General features: G+C 40.1%; 1 protein-coding gene across 2 annotated transcripts in view; it reads right to left on the minus strand.

Moving 5' to 3' along the window:
* Positions 1 to 16233, minus strand: part of rhpn2 (rhophilin, Rho GTPase binding protein 2) — a 30230-nt gene extending 13997 nt beyond the window's left edge. The window contains exons 1-4 of one of the 2 annotated variants that reach the window (XM_039795405.1): positions 16030 to 16095; positions 11094 to 11209; positions 7198 to 7326; positions 580 to 655 (exon numbers count right to left, since the gene is read on the minus strand). In XM_039795405.1, the coding sequence (XP_039651339.1) occupies positions 580 to 655; positions 7198 to 7326; positions 11094 to 11209; positions 16030 to 16095 (387 nt within the window). Of the gene's footprint in view, positions 1 to 579; positions 656 to 7197; positions 7327 to 11093; positions 11210 to 16029 lie in introns of both variants that reach the window. The other variant, XM_039795406.1, reaches the window with a different exon arrangement.
* Between the last annotated feature and the right edge of the window lie 1952 nt (positions 16234 to 18185).

Below are 18185 nucleotides of genomic sequence, written 5' to 3' on the forward strand. Positions count from 1 at the left end.
ACTGCCTGCCAATGTGGGTCATATTTGTTGCATTCACATTAGCAGTATTTGTAACCTTTTATCTGCATATTCTGTCTTTATGTTTCTGTTGGTTAGTTTACTATTCCTCCTTGTCCATAAAGTCTGCGTTTATGCTTGTTTGAGACTATTAACTGATGATACGCAGGCGAGAGACAACCCTTTGACCTCCTTGGAGCTCAGTGACATGTCAGTTGTTGCTTTTAGCCAAATGTCAAAGTGCTATCTTAACATCTATAAATCTGAATGTGCCTTCAAGTTATGGTAAAACACAACATCACATTATTCTGTATCTCTTTGCTCCAAAACTTCATTGAACAATATCTTTTAATATTATAATATACTTTGTTATTTTACTGTTTTACTGCTGACTTTTACATTACTTTGAGTGACGTGAAAGGCGCACATAAATAAAATAAATGATGATTAATTTTTTTTATTATCAAACCATTGCAGTCAAAAAACCTGCATTACATCAAATAGAAAATTCTGAATGTCACCTATTTCTACACATTTGCTATAATAAAGGGTGGGGTGGTGCTATAGTTGTTGCTTCTATACCTTGAATAGAGTGGAGAAGTCAATGTCTTTTGTCTCCTTTAGACCCAGAGCAATGAGGGGGATGTTGGCTGTTTCCCTGTAAGCAAAAGATAAAGACAGAAATAGAGGTGTTATGATAAGTCATCTTATGCGCAATATAATACACATGAAAGGAAATATAGTTGTATTAAGTTTGCTCATAGACATGTTGGCATGAAGGACAATACCTCTGTAAATGCTGACAATACATGATACGGCAGGACTTTACATACAAAAGGACAATGCAGTGCTTATCTTAACGTGATTAATGTATGCAAGGCCATTAAGGTTTTTAGGTGTAGTACAAGATATCAAAAGAACAATAAACTCCCTTTGACAACAGACCAAGCCTTGTTAGGGATATCAAGACGATAACACAGATTATTGGTAAATAATATGTATAGTGCCAGGAACAGATTGATCCCACCATCGACAGCTTTGCTACATTAGAAAGTTAAAATTTTAGTGTAATCTATCATGTAGTTTCATAGAGGGGAAGTCAGGATAAGGCAGATGGTGCTTTAAGCACAAACCGTAGGAGTTAGAATTTAAAAGGTGAATGAGGCCCCCACGTCTCCTTGTATTGTAAAGCCTTGCATCTCTTGTTGATAAATCATTCTGGATTTGCAGCCCTGCTTCAGTAATAATAACCATTCCTTCCTCTATCCTCTGTCATAGAGGCTCTTTGCCTTCTATTATTTTTAACCCACCAAAAAGTGAATAGAGGCCATAAAACAGCAGATTAACCTTCCCTTCTGATCTCAGCTGTAGCTATAACGGTTTTTCTGGTTGTATGAACCCTGGTGTTGCTTGCTGCTGACAGATGAAAAGCAGGTTCAGCTTGTTATCAGAGCAGATGATTTAGAACCTGACAGATACCTGCTGCTGCTGACCATAGTCTAAAAAGGAAACCCAAACCCTCCCCCTACCGAAAGCAGTAGTATGAGGTGTTACTAAATCAATTCTCCTTTTCTTAAAACAAGCTTGGGTTGCTTCTGAATTTGCTATGCATTTTATAATTCTAAACAACTTCCAATCAGGGCAACAGTAGCACAAACTTCAGTTCCAACATTAACAAGTTGTCATCCCAAACCTATTTTAATGAGGGCTCTTTCCACCAAAGGGATCAGAGATTCGGTACAGCCTTTTCATTGCACAAGATGTCCAAACCACAGGATTCGGAATAACAACTCCTCACACTCCTTCATCACTTGATGATAAGGCAGCATGCCTCTGGTATACTGGCTCTGTGAATCACAGAAAACCTCATTCATCAGTAGCACTGACAGAACAAGATAGAGGCTGCAGTGTAATCCATCGGTACTTGTAGATGAGATCACTCCAGTCTTTTCTCTGGTTTGGCAGAGGGAGGGGCGTGGGGGATGCAGATATCTGTTCTGCAGAGAATCTGAAATGTTAAAAGCCTCTCAGAAGCTTACTCCCCCTCGACACGCACACGCACGTCGTGTAAGTGCCTGTGCACGTCGTGTAAGTGCCAGTGTGCAGGACATGGAACAGATGACCATTGCAATAGCAGTCAAGCGAAGCTCTGGTTGTAGCTACAGAGAGCCCAACACAACTTAAAGCCTTTACTAAATATCAAAACCCATGCAGCAAATTCAGTATATAGGCCTGCAGTAAACATTGTTTTAGTTAATTTCACAGTATACTGATATGTTTCAGGCTGTAGCAAGATGTCATTGCTTATTGACATTGTTAACTCCTATAAGAGTTGAGTAAGTTAGCCACACTAGATAATAAGTGAGAAATGAGAGTCTGTTTCAAAAGAAAAGTGGAGCGTGAAAATGAATGGGACATACCCGTATTCGCTTACTTGCACATAGTAACACACAAAGAGCTATACCCTTTTCATGTCTGTCGATTCAATATGAAGCTATGTATGTGTATAGGGTTAGGGTTTTATATTTATATTATTAAAAGGGAATGGACATTGGACATCTGGAACAAGAAACTATTGATACAAAACCTTTGGTTCTGTACAATTCTAATGTTAACAACTGTAATTCCATTTGTACTTGTCAATTGATGTGAAATTTCCTAATAAAAAGATTTAAAAAAAAAATGAAGCTATAGCCAGTTGTGGTTTGCTTTGCAACTAATTATTGTTTTATACTGTCTACTTATTAATGGAAGTCTTATTTATTTAAGATTTAAGTCTGATCAGAATATGCCAATAATAATCATTCATTTTGTGATAATACTAAACCTTTTCCCCCCTATTTATTATTATCATTCGTTTTTGGATCATTGAAAGTACAAGCACCCAGAGGTTTCAAAAGCTGAGAGTCTCATTTTTCTAATGTAATCTGAGATGATAGACAAGCGCAAATTATTCTTTTCACTCTATCTCAGGAGGGTAGAAAAGTCAATGAAGTGTCCTGTAGTGCTGGTATCTTAATCTTTTCATTTGTCATCACTTTAGCTATGCTGATTCAGAAGGTCTGTAACTACGTTCAGTTTGTTTTTTACATTACACAGAGGAACTGAACAAACATGAATGAATAAGAATTAATGCTAAGATTGTCATACATACTGTGAGTAGCTGCAACATTTTCATGGGGTGGTTCAAGGAGGTCACTAATATCATGTACAGCATGTGTACTGTACCAGTCACATATACTGTATGTGCTTTCTGTTATGCATTACCTCATGCAAAAACCAGCTGAATCTGGTCTGAGTGAGACATAACCGCAGGGACGCTATTCAGAGGACAGTGGGACTGGTAGGAAAAGCCTAGAAAGGCAAAGAGGGTTTTTTTGTTTCCATACTTAGGACTGAGGTTGTATGTCATGCTGAGAGGAGGGGGCTAACTCTCCATCATGGCTGTACAGCGTCATCCCACTGAAACACCTGCTCAGAATTTGTCAACATATCCAATATTCCTGTGTGCATGTTACCTGTATGGTTTTGTAGATCTGGTGGTGTGAATGTGATGATGTAAACACTTTGGACTTTGCACGAGTTTCATTTTCTTTTAAAACAGATACAGTTGGACAACATGCCTATTGTCTGTGGATGGAGCAGGTGTTTCTCTAATGCCTGATAAGGAGGCTGATGGGAGGCTGAATGTTCCCACACTCGAGTCTGTCTGATCCCATGTGATAGAGGACAATTAAGGCCTTAAGATTGTACTGAGAGGCAGCTGTTGGATTTTGAGGATGTCCATATCATGTAATTAAACTAGATGTCTTTTTTTTAGTGGCTGGTTTTCACTATTTTCTATCAGTCCAAAAAGAGGAGGTTGTTTCTTGTTATTGTGAGCAGGACCCCAAACCCCCCCTCATACAGTACCTAGTTTACCTGGGAACCACATATTTGCCTTTATGAATTACAGAGGGGTAAAAATCTTACTAACTTTCACATGGAGTCCTGCCTGTCAATCAGAAGATCCAGGCAAAGCCTCCTGGTCCTTACAGCACTGAGACCTTGGAAGCAAAACAAACTAATCTGGGCGTACCAACGGAAGCTGGTATTAAGGGCTTTATAAAAGGTCATCTGCAGATTTGTCAGAACTCAAAAGAAAACCCTAACTAAGTATGTAGCTCATTAAAATTCCCTAATAAATGTAGTAACAGCTTGATGCTGTGGAAAAAACATGTAGAACTTCTGTCAATGACCCTCAGAACTGTTACCATAGTTACCACCATACAACACCCCATCTCCCACAATATCCCTACTTTTCTATTCACTATGTTGTGATTTGTTGTCACTGGCAACATGGCAGCCATCCTCTACAGAAGTGTGTGTGTGTGTGTGTGTGTGTGTGTGTGTGTGTGTGTGTGTGTGTGTGTGTGTGTGTGTGTGTGTGTGTGTGTGTGAAGTGTTCTTAATAAGAAGACAGACATGCTTCAATATAAGAGCTTTTAAATCATTAAAAATTGCATTAAAACTATCTCAATAATTTTCATTTTAAAGTCTTATATGTCCATAATGGAAATCCTTTATTGCCGTCAGTTCATCATTTATACAACCAAAGTGTTTACTTTAAGTTAGTCTCGCATAGCCAGACCTTCCTCCACCACGCTGCTAAGGAGGGTCTGGCTAGTCCACACAGCATTCCGGGATGGGAGAAAAACGTGCTCTGGTTTATTGGCATTTCTTTAAACAAATCACAATCTTCTTGGGCGGTGCTAAGCGCTGGATGGAGCACTGTGCCTCTAGGGAAGGAACTTGTTTTGGTGGAACATGTGTACGTTCAAAAGTAGTTTTAGTCGTCCAACAGAAAACTCAGATTGGACAGATAGTCTAGCTAGCTGTCTGGATTTACCCTGCAGAGATCTGAGGAGCAGTTTAGAATGCCAACACAAAGAAAGCGGAAGGTAAATGACATCCTGCCGGAAATTAGGGACATCCGGCAGAATCTCTGGCGGCACCGGAACAATACCGTAAATGAAACTCCGTTGATATAGACTAGCTTTAAGTAAACCAAATGCTGTCCTTTACAAAACACTATAGTTAGCTATTAAACCTATATGGTTATTTTGTCAGTGGGTGTCATGTTATCATGAGGAAATGTGTTTGCAGTTATTTACGGCACAGACAGAAATTTTCTAATAATATCTGTCACCACGTGTATAAACTTCTATATTTCCATATCACTGTCATGAAGTCCTTTGTGTCTTCCTAAAGCTTACTTGACACATGACTGACACTTGCATCCTCATGACATACATACTGCATTTCCATCAACACCCCATAAGCTTGGCTCGTCCTTTAAAGAAAGACAACACCAGAGCCTTTCACTGTCACACACACCCAAACACACCCGATCATCAGACCCACTGAGAGAAGCTTTGGACAAGTTGCTTATCTCAATTTGCATACAAGTATAGCCCATAGTTTCCTTGTTGCTTTGTGCATTGTGTCACAAAAACCAGCCATTCCAGTCTGACAACAACAAACTCTTGCACTTTGTCTTCACGTCTCACTCTTCCTCCACACACCAATTATCTCTGCTACTCTGTCATCAAGTGGCTTTCATCTGAAAGAGTGCATGATGACTTAACTACAGAGTATGAGAGCCAGATCAGTCTCTTGTTGGCTGCCAATCAACACTGTGTGTCTGTGTTCTTCTACTTCTGAATGAATAGTAGTGTGATGTTCAGATCTCCAAATTGAGGACATATTTACATACTGAGATCATTCTGACCAGTCCTCATTTTTGCAGGTTTGGGAAATAAAAAATTAATCAGAATTAATCTAAAGGCCTGTTCACACGGGGACGAATTTCGCGCGCGATATTCGCCGACATTTAACGCCTAGTGACTAAACAAAGGGCGCCAATGTGAGTGTGCACCGACGCGAAAAACGCCACGCGTAAAAGCGTCATTTTTTTTAAAAACGCCTCAGGTTCGTTTTTTGGGTTTGACGCGCCGCGTCAAAAACTATCCGATCAATGAGATTGGCGCTTTTGCTCATGTGTCTGGAGCTTCTGAAGTTACAGTAAACACAACTTGGGGGCGCTCAAACACAAAACGGTCTTGCCGAGCACACATACGTAACGGCGAAGAAGATATACGCCAAGTAGCGTCTACACTGCCGGGAAGAAATAAGACGAGGAAGATGCAAGGCAAGATGAATGTAGAGCTGCTGGTCTCGTTTGTGTCGGAACATAAAGCACTTTATGACAAACGCGACTACAAAAATCTTGACAAAAATAATAACGTGCGCCGATATTCGTCCCGGTGTGTATGGGCTTTAAGAGTAATTGTACAGAATGTTGAAGAGCTTGGGTCAGTGGTATCCTTATTATTATGTGACATGAGGACTGGTGCCAAAGTCATTTGTGTCTGCACGGGAAAGCTCTGGCTGCTGGTGCACGTATTTATTTAACATGCAATCCATTTAATAGCCTCATCACAGACCGTTAACATGAAAGTAAGCCTTCAAAAAGGAAAATTCCAGCACAAAATTAACCTAGGGGTTAATTACATATGTGTACCGAGTCGAACGTTCTCTGGGATAGGTTTTCATGCTAATCGAATGCATCTCTAGCATTAAACAAGTTACCGCAAACTGGTGTTTTTTTTATTAAAAAGATAGATTATAAAGACAGTAGCGTTCAGGTTTACATCTTGGAAAACTGTCATGAGCAGTCGAATCACGAACGCTGTTTGATCTATGTTACTGGTTACTGGTTGCACGGCGTTCAACTCGGTACATGTTATTAACCCTTAGGTTCATTTTGCACCGGAATTGTCCTTTAATTAATTTGAACAACTGTAAGCGATTACATTCTGTTGCCTGCCGATGTATTGTCACCGACAACAAAACCAAAGTCTTTTTTTATTGGTGAAATCCATTTTTAACCAACACCGAAAATAGCTGTGTGGCTAACAAACAAGTCCACAAACTAAGTTGTGGTCTCATTAGGTCTTATTTATTTTGCTTACAAATGCCCTAAACAAACCTGTATAGTAGGCGTAGACAACTTTGCGCTGCTAAAACTTAATATTTCCTCCTTTTTATGATTTTTTTATGATGATACTGGTCACTTAGAAGTAGCTAACACTTGTACTAGCTGTGGCAGTAGTTGAATCAGTATTGTATAAGATGAAGAGCAGTAATATTTGGACTTACTGGGTGTTCTGGTAGACCTCTACTGAGCTGTTGAGTCCTTCAAGCTGTCCCATCAGTAGCTGTAGGTTGGAGTTAACATAGCTCAACTCCAACAGAACCATCTCTTTAACCTTGTTGTTAGATGTAGCCCTGCACACAGGAGAGATTGAAGGGAAACGAAAAATTAAAAGACATAAAAAGTGAGACAAAGGTCAGGAAACGTTTGAAATAAATGAAAGAAAAGACACATCAGCCTTGTTATTTTTAAAAGGGTAATAGGGTAAAAACAAGCGTGCCTCCCCTGGTATATTCTGGACCACAGACCTGCGTCACTGAGCCCTGCTATGCACTTGATTTACTCTCCACCACACAACAGCTTAACCATGATCTATGAATCACAGTTGCAGTCCCTATTTAGTTCAACAGCTCATTCCCATGGTAAAATCATTGTTTTAAATCAAATCCACCATTACCAAATGCGATAAGATCACAATATATTTCAAACACAACTTGAAGAGGGTGGAAGTCAGAGGTCCAGCACCTTTCAATATTATTGTTTTTGTACATTTATGGAAACAAAAACAGAAATATGTACAGTATGCACATTTTGTATTGATGTGAGGAAGATTAGAGCATTTAACTGAGTATGTGTGCACAAGGGGTTACTATGGGGCTCACTCAGAGCTTTCTGCACAACAGAGATAGGATTGTAATAATACGTGTGTGTGTGTGTGTGTGTGTGTGTGTGTGTGTGTGTGTGTGTGTGTGTGTGTGTGTGTGTGTGTGTGTGTGTGTGTGTGTGTGTGTGTGTGTGTGTTAGCATACAAAGACAAAGTGGCTGGATCTTTTGTAATGCACAATTTATGATGCATTGTCAGTTTGCGAAAAACGCAAACTACAATTTACATGCATACATGGTGACACAAGGTAACACACAAACATCAGTGGCCTCACTTTATGCTGATCTGTTTTACAGTGACTCGTAACACATTCTCTGTCAGTCATAACCAATTGGAGACACACCCCAAACTCCAGTCTAGAGATGTTTCACTATCTGTCTCACTGTCATCTAGTCTCGCTCTCACTCTCTCTCTCTCTACCCTGTAATTACAGAGGATGTCATTCTTAACCAAGAAGGTGAGATGCGAAGAAGCGCTGGCAGACAGGAGTTATAGGAGAAATAATAATCAGTTAAACTGAAGGTTAAAAAGCTGAAAAGAGATAAACTAGTTTTTAAAAAACAGTTTTTGATGGTTGGATTTATTTTCTTCCATTTGAAAATGTCCACATAAAATATTCCAAAAGTTACAACTTCAAAAAAAGTTTGTTACACATATGGAAAAAGTGGTCTAAGCACGAACAAACTATTAGTACCAAATAATATAATGTGACCTTGGATGCTGTATAATGGAGGATGTCTTAAAACATTTTACGAATCAATGGAGTCTACTGCGAGCTATGTACCACCCAATAGTTTGATCTTTAAAACTGGCTCACTCTGCTCTTTGGTCTTGATTCATGCTCTTAAATTACTGACTGTAGTTTTTCTCCCCCATACAACACATTGGAACATTGGGACGTCAACCCCTGCTTAACATTGCACACCATCACGTACTTTTTGGCCTGCTGAAGGATTTCTGAGGAGGTTTGGCCTGGGGAATCAGGGTGGAGGTTTGGACAGAATAGATACCAGCTCGCCAGCCCAGATGTTTTTATTAATTTCTAATTTAATATTAAATATCATCCCACAGAGCGTGGGAATGAGACTGTAAACCAGAAAGTGTGGTTTCACTGAAGTTCACCCATCCTTTTTTCTGGAAAAGCATTTTTTATGTTTTTGGCAGATTGACAGGTAGTTGTATTTTTCCTTGGAGCCTTTAATCTGAAAAGGAGATATCTGCTACTGATAATGATTGGAGTTTACTAAGAAATGTACTCTCTATTCTATAAAGCTTAGTGTGGCACAACAATAGTACATTGCCAGGATAAAGCCTGACATGTGGCCCATGGCTCCACGACCTCTGTTGCAAAAGAGAAGAAAAGAGAAGAGAAAAGAAGAGAAGAGAACTGGTCTGACCAGACTGACTCCACCTGTTGCTGATAGAGGTTGGAATGCAGAACAAAAAAAGATGAAAAAGTGAGGCTAAGGATGGCAACTAATAGGAAAAAAGCAAAAGACACACACACACACACACACACACACACACACACACACACACACACACACACACACACACACACACACACACACACACACACACACACACACACACACACACACACACACACACACACACACACACACACACACACACACACACCTCAATAAAAACAAGGATTTAGGTTCTACATGAGACATAATGACTCAAACTAAACTTTCTTAATAGAATTTTTTTTAAAAGGATGTAGTTTGTTTATTGAACAAATCAGTTTTTAACTTGATAACACAGGTGGATGTCTAAATAGGTAGATAGCCTTGGCAACCCTGTTATCCACACAGAGAAGGAAGATCCCAGGTAGAACTACAGTCAGACTGCATATGATTTAAGACCATGAAAATAAAGCTAAGAGCATACCTGAAACTCAAATGCAGCTGGGCTGGTAAACACACAGTCAATTTGCCCCTGGCCTTGGCTGGGCAGACTATGTGAAGTACTAGAGGAATGTGGAGGCTTCTGAGGCTGACAGTGGGCTTAGACAGGAAGAGCGCACGCACGCACGCACGGTTGTGCACCGTTGTACCTTTCGTTTCTCTAGACTCAGGGCAGACTTAGTGTAAGAATATACTACAACACACTTTTTTTACATTTCAGTAAACTTAACACCATTCTGAATACTCTGGTGCACATTATTGTTACCAAAGGCCACACAGAACAGAAGCTGGACATAGTAACAGGAAGAACTGTATAATCTAATGCAATCCAATACAGTGAGCCCGCTATAAACACTACTTTTATAAAGCTTATAATATACAATTTCTGTTCACACTTTGTCAGAGAGCTGTTGATTCAACTTTTTGAAGCTGTCGTTTTCCCACAAGTTTTGCATCTTGTGATGGGATCACAACAGCCACAAAGCCGAATCGGCCCAGGGATGTAAAGTGGGGAGGCCAGTGGCTCCTTCCCTATTTCCTGCCCCTCTACTTCCGATGCGCTTGCTTGGACCACACCCATCTTCGTACTTGGCCTTCATAGTTGAACTCAACTACACACCTGTAAAGTGTTGTGACTGCATTTTGCACGATTGTGATGCTATCACATTAAACTAAATTTGTCCACAGAAATATGGAGGATGACAGAAATATAAACAACTGGCAAAGTACTCAAATACGATTACGTGACACCAGAGCACTTTTTTCTCCTATCCCGGAATGTTGTGTGGACTAACTTTAAGTAAACACTTCGGTTGTATAAATGATGAACTGACTGCAATAAAGGATTTCCATTATGGACACATAGACGGCAGGGGATAAAAAGTGCAAAAATACAAAAAGCGTATCAAATATCATGCTCAGCAAAATGTTTAAATTATTTTTCTAAACTACATATCACAGAAGTGCTTTGTTTCCATGGTACATAGAATGCTCCTCTTCAGGATTGTTACCTAATAGGATCTGTCCCCCTATGTTGTTTTAAATCTCAATAAGAATTCATGACAACTGATAACAGAACAATGAAGGAGACGATGTCAACACGTCTCAACCGACCAGCTGGAGTTAACTAGAGGTCACATATACCACAGTGACATAATGGACTAGCAATACAGACAAATGAATGACACATGGATGAATGGTGTGAGCAGAGAGGGATAAACTTATAACAATTAGCTTTCCCTTATGCAACAAATAAAAATGCATAGCTGGGAGTTTAAACCATCCTGCATTTCCCACTTAAAGAATCCACACTGTAGTTACTTACTTCAGCAGGTTCTCAGCTCCAGCCCTCATCCTCATCTGTTTGATGATCTGCTGGTTCACATTGGCTCGTTTATTCTGAAGTTTGCTTCGTCCAGTCTGGGCAAACGGGTTACAACCCTGGGACAAGGAGATGCAAGCACAAACATGTCAGCAGAAGATAATATATTGGGTAAATAAATAGAAAAAACTGCATGGGCATCAAGAAAAATGTGCATACTGCAAAAAGTAGGATGATTTCCTCATTGAGGTTTTCTATGCTTATCTTCAATTTCCTTCAAGTCATTCAAACTCTGTTTTTTAATCTATGTATGTATAGCAGTCTGTCCCAAGTTTTTCTTTCCATAACATATTGTTGCTGTACAATTGTGAACATTGGGTATCCAATCTACTGAACCAGTGTCTTTGTTCATGTTATATGTCATCTCAGTCAGGGCCAAAACTGTCCAGGTTCACAGGTTTGTTATTAAATCTTTCACCCACATACATCTATTCACTACCAGAGAGGTGGCAATATGTTATCATTTGATCAATATACCAAACTACTAGACATCAGTTGGTCTAAATATTCCTCTGATGTCGATTTTTTTTACACTAAATTGATGTGAATTTTTTACTTTATCTTACTCCCTGATGTAACAGTAAAAATAAGCCTAAGGTGGGTGTGGAAGGAGCTGCACCTTGTTATACTGTACTCAACACAAACACATGCTCTCACTCTTTATGTTTACATGTAGCCTAATGGCCTGTATGCAGCTGTACTGTGTGTCCTTGTCCCTATCACAACCACCAGCGCCCCAGCCTTAAGTCAACAGGCTGTCCCTTACACCAGTACAGATAAACTGGCCTTAAACATTCATACTGACTGACTCACAGCACGACAGAGGTGTGGCTTGACTACGGATGACAAAAAACAACATGATGCACAGAAACCAGTCAGCTTTGTAAAACCAGTTGGTTTACAGTCCTCAACTTGGGACAATTTTACATTGTATTTATTTATCTGACTGTCTGAGGTCAGCAGCAAAATGAGCTTCAGTTTCTACATGCACAACATGAAGAAAAAAAATATTTATGTAACCATGAAGGACACCGAAACAAAGAAAAAAAACTCATCAGTATAATTACATGTTCATGTAATGTCATGTAAATGTCAAGGTGATTTGATACACATCAGCAACAAGAAGAATTCATTGACTTTTAAAGGATGTCAAAGTCAGGGATCACTGTTAGAGAAATAATTGCTGAGATGGGTAGTGTATAAACACAACAGAGATGAGCGCTACGCACCAAAGATGGAATCTAAGAATTTATAGATAGAAATTAGGGATGTATAAAAACCGAAAAATCTAATTTTCATATTTTCAAGTCAGTCAGTGTAGTTGCAGGTGTTTGAGTGTTTTGCCCCTGTATCACCTGTCACATTGTTTACATTTACTGAATCATGTGGCGGATGCTCTCATCCAGAGAGACTTCCTGTAAAATAGGTAAGCAGGTTCCAACAAGGGTCACATTTACTCACGATTGACTCCCTGACGAAGGCTTGTATGCCGAAACGCGTCGGAGTACTTTAAGATTTATGATGACCAAGCCATAAATAAAGGCTTAGTATTTTTCTAAAAGAGAGTGCCTTGGAGTTTCCTTATTGGTTTCTACAAGGGTCACATTTAACTTGACATTTTCTCTACAACCAATCCACTGTAGTCACTTGGGTGTTCCTGTACAGACTTCAGTGACCTTAGAGTGTAATGATTAACCATTTACACAAATGAGAGCTGGCTTGATGTTGCAGCAGTCATTCTTAGAATGACAGCAGGGAGAGGATGTTAGAGTACGACTGGAGGGGCGTGGATTTACTGCAGCAGCATTACATCAAAACTGAGATTTACGTTTGTGTTAAAGAACAAGGGAGTGGCTAGTGGTTGATAGTAACCATAGCAGTGTTTCCATTTTTAATACGTAGCATGCTATGAAACTTCAACCCATGCATTCCAAAGTGATGATCCTGATCCTGCGTGGAAACACTACTCTGATCAGCTATCAGTGACCAATACGTCATGTCAGTAACAGATAGTCCATAAAACTGACGGTTTAATACCACACCTCCTGGCATGCTAAGTTAGAGACATTAAGACTTTTACGTTTTGGATTGTCTTAGGCATTGTTGACTGTCACTTACAACGCAGACCTTTTGGATGAAAACTTGATCAACATGAAATGACACATGGAACTGACCCCTAGCTCTGGCTATGCTACTGCCTTGCCTAACCCACTGAACTACTCGGGGAATGGAACCCTTCCTACCCACTGGCATATTCAAGCAGTACAGCCTTTTTCTACGAGCGTACAAAATACTTAATTACAGAAAAAACAAAGAAAGTCCTGTTCGTTATCATTTCCATCAAACAGCCAATCATTCTGCTGTTGTATAACCGAGGCATCATAAAGGACATGTAGAGCAATGGTTCATGGGATAATTGTTTACAGCCACCAACCATTTTTGGCAGCATAACCAAATCTTAATTGCTTGTTCACCATATAAATACCCAGAATGTCCTGCTCAAAAGGGAATGTGCTTCATTTAATCCAAAGAAAGACATCTCTATATTTAGTGAAATACTGTAAAAGTGAAAGATACAATATTTGATCACAGCAACTTTCTTTTTCCCAATACAAACCCTGCTAAGGGATCCTAGCGTGTCTCCAAGTCGAAAAAGCTTGTCTGGTTTTTTAACCAGGACACATGTTGTCAATTTGTGTCTGTGGTCTGGCTAAAGGACGGCCTGGGGCCAGATGCTACGTCAATGCTCTCGTTGGCCATGGAGGATAAGGAGATTGTTCTGCCATCTTTCCATCCTGCAGCCGTCGAGTCGGACCTCAGCCAGCTGGAGGTGAAACAGTGGACAGCTGGGAAGGCAGCCCTGAACCACAACAGCTCCCTGGAGCATCAGTAGAACCCAGTGAGGCCTTGTAAGTCATTAAACTAATTTTCACTCAAGAGAAAGAGGGGCACAGAACACGGAAGCAAAGATCGTCTTGGCTCCACTTGGTTAAAATTTGACCAAAAACTTTCCAAATTGCAAATCTCTTTAACATCACAAAATGAGAATGCAGAACTCACTGATGTCTGGTTTCCACAAATGTGCAAGCAGTTTTATACTGAGAAGGGTTTCTGCAATGAAAGTAGAGAGTCCTGAGTGTTAAACACTAAGAAATACAGAGGACAAAGGAAATGAAGTGAGAACGATGGAGAATGGCTCTACAATGTGTGTTCCAGCCATAAAGGAAACGGTTTGGGATTGAGGTATTAGGCTCTACAGTCTCCCATCATGTCCTGTGGCAGTACCAGAACCTGGCTCCCACTGACCTTTATATAGACACAGGAAGTGCAGCACAGAGCCTAAATCCAGACAGCGTTCAGAGGGGGATTCGGGGGGATTGGAAGACACAAAGGCCCTGTTCAGATGCCCATCTAAACAAGCTTGTCTATAAAAACACCCCGGTTGAGGACACTAGCACAAATGTGGATGAATGAGACATGGACCACATGGCAGACAGGGAACTCATGAAAAACACATTAGATAATCACTCAACCACTGCCAAGTGCTTTTCTCATAGCCTCAATCTATACTGTGAATGTGAATAACTTTAATGAAAAATAGCTCATCATCTTATTTACATGATGAAAAGGCATCAACTTCAACACAAACACCAGCAGTGTAAAAACTAACCTAATCTGATCTATGAATTTAGATAACCTGGCATTTATATGTGCATTTAAAACTTTCAGCTAATGCTGTTATCCAATGTGTGTAGCTGTAAGATACAGTTAATCAACACGTCTGCCAAAATTATCTAAGGGCAGGAGGCTAATCTGACCTAAGATTACCAGAGTATCAACAAAGCTTTTGAGGAATTCCTTATCCATTACACTTTCTGTTACATGGCAATCACTATCACACCTCTGACAACCAGCAGGAAACTGATGATGGTAATTATGAGATGTTTGGTCACTGACCTTTAGAGGTACATATAGTCTCTCTCTCTCTCTATCAGTAACTGCATGAGATAGTTATTGTGACACACACACACACACACACACACACACACACACACACACACACACACACACCTGAAGCTGACAGCGCTGTGGTTTCTGCTGCTGTTGGTGACACATCAGGAGCAGCAGTAATTGTTGTGCTAAATGTCAGACTGAAACCATGCTGTTTTTAAAAATAAAATGAAAAATGTTTATATCACTTTAAGTCTTATCCATGTGGTGCTTTGTATACACATTTGAATTATTGGTAGCGTGGTCGCCCCATAACCACAAGGTCGGCGGTTTAATAACCAGGCTCCTCTATGTCAAAGTGTCCCTGAGCAAGACATTGAACCGCAAGTTGCTCCTCGGATGCTATTAGCTAGCTAGCTGTCCACTGCTCCTACTACTATGGATGGGTTAAACAGCAGAACTAAAATGTCAGTACCGGTACATTGTACTTTGTGTATGTGATAATTAAGATTACAGTTGTTGTTTTTTTAATTGTATGTTTTATTGTATCTAATAGCTAGCTACATAGCAAAAATAGAAAAATATAGTTTCCATCGCCAGTTAACGTACGTTACAGCTTGAAACTGTGAACATGGGTAACGTTAGGCTAACTTATGTAGGTTAGCCTACTATACGTAAAGTTAGGTAAACAACCTAAAGACAAGTAACGTTAACCTAGTTAATACGGTGAAGAGGGCTCTATTAAATGCCTTTTGTATGCTGGCAATGAATTAGGAAAATGTAAATGCTCCAGTCAAGCCGTAACTAAACAGTAAGCTAAAGTCATTTGCCCACTGTAGAAATGTGCGCTGGCATCTCCCTGTCCGTCAATATGACGCAGACGGATTTAGTTTGTTCCCGAAGTGAAGTGACGAGAAGCAAAACTCACTTTTTTGAAATAACTGCTGTCTCCTCCGCTGTCTTTGATGCCGTTTGGTAAAAGAGTGTCCGTCATCTTAAAGGCTCAGACTCTGAAACTGTGAGGAAAAACAAGTGAAATAAAACCAGAGCGCTGCTGTTCAACAGGTGTGTATCCTCTCTCTTCCAACGACGTCTGTCTTTCTGTCTGCTCTCACTCAAGTCACCCAGGACATTCCCAGCAGAGACCAGAGACTCCGCCCAAACGGAAAAAAGGAAGACTGGGTGGTGCGTTCACAACCAAATAAGAAACTTACCGGACTGCACCTGTTTTATTCAAGTTATGTACACTAACATTGTAGTAGCCTACGTAAGACAGTAAGACATGACTAACAAGCTACCACCTAGGAAATATTGTTCACCGATACCAATTTCATATACATTTCACTAGCTTTAGTTAAGTCTGGCTTACAAGCTGCATCTGCACCGTATAGTGCGCCGGCTAGCCCTAATACTACTGGTAAATCACTTATGCTATAATAGCTTGGTTAAAGGCCTTACGTTACTTGTTTTGTTAAAAGCTATTTCATAACTGGCAAATTGTTCATTTTGAAAGTGAAAATCACAAGTGGGACAGAAAATTCAGTCCATACTGAGATACTGATACTGAGATAAAAACCCTAATTATGGGCTACAGAATAATAATTAGTGTGTTTATCTAAAGCTATAAAAAAAAAAAAATTATATTAAAATCTAAAAGTCCAACACCAGTCTGGCTGACGGAAGTCACAAGTAATTTACAGTAGGCATATTAGGGCTGTAGGTTAAAGGGCTGTAACAAATTAAATAATTAAAAAGTAAATAAACTGAAAACAAAAACACTGACAAGGGCACTGCAAGGAGTAGTTTAACACAGCACTCATTTGTGGCATTTTAAAATTTCTGATGGCAGATATGTGCCAGTTATACAAAATTATGCAAAAGGCTGCTTCCCTTTAAAAAAAACAAGAAAACTCCTGGTTTAGCATCAAACATGTTTCTCCATCTTCCTGCACTCATATAAAACATACAAAACAACATACTGTATTAGCCTGTACCGCATACTATAATTTGACTTCAAATTAAACAGGTGGTTGAACTGGAGTGAACAAACAAAATGGTGCTCTTCACATATCACATCAATGATTCTCACATGGATGATCACAACAGGTACAGTAATAATGCCTTGGTAGGGGCGCCCTAGTAGCTCACCTGGTTGAGCATGCGCCCCGTATACTAAGGCTCAGTCCTTACTGCAGCGGCCCAGGTTCGAGTCCGACCCGCAGCCCTTTGCTGCATGTCATCCCCCCTCTCTATCCCCCCTTTCCTGCCTTCAGCTATCCTATCTTATAAAGGACAACAAAGCCCCCCCCCCAAAATAATCTTTAAATTACTAAAAAATAATGCCTTGGTCTGAAGCCAACACTGCAGTATTTGATTTGTTTCAGAGGCTGTAGCGGGCTATTGGTATCATATGAAACTAGATGTAGGCAATCCATTGGTAGGCTACCACCATTATGCTAGATTGTCAAGGAAGGGGGTTAATTACGCTACATTTTGGAGAGGGAAAAACTGGCATGGCCATTTTCAAAGGGGTCTCTAGACCTCTCACGTCAAGATATCTGAATGATGACATCAGCCATTAGTGATACAATACCAACCCAAAGCAAAATTACATATTTGGGCCTCACCATTCACGCATCGCTACAGTGAGTTGTCCAGGACAACTTTGAAACTATATTAAGTAGTGTTCAAAGGGATCTGGCCAATTGGTCTGCGCTGCCGGCATCGCTACGGTCCAGGATTGCTGTTGTTAAAATGAACATAGTTCCTCGTGTGAACTTCTTAAGTACAATGATCCCCTTACCCCCACCAATACATTTCTGGAAGAAACTTGATGCCGTAATCCGGTAGTTTATTTGCAATAGTAAACAACCTAGGCTAAAATACTCTACCTTGCAACGTACCACAAACACGGGAGGCCTGGCCCTCCCCAACCTTAAAGTTTACCACAGGGCCTTTCAGCTACGGGCCCTCAGAGTGTGGATGGACCCCTCATCTACAGTCCCATGGAGAGAAATAGAGCAAAACCTCACTGGAAGTCTAAGACTCTCGCCTTTGCAGGTGTGTGTCCAAAAAAGTGTGTGC

Source organism: Perca fluviatilis, chromosome 3, assembly GCF_010015445.1.
Source record: "Perca fluviatilis chromosome 3, GENO_Pfluv_1.0, whole genome shotgun sequence".
NCBI classification, from domain to species: domain Eukaryota; kingdom Metazoa; phylum Chordata; class Actinopteri; order Perciformes; family Percidae; genus Perca; species Perca fluviatilis.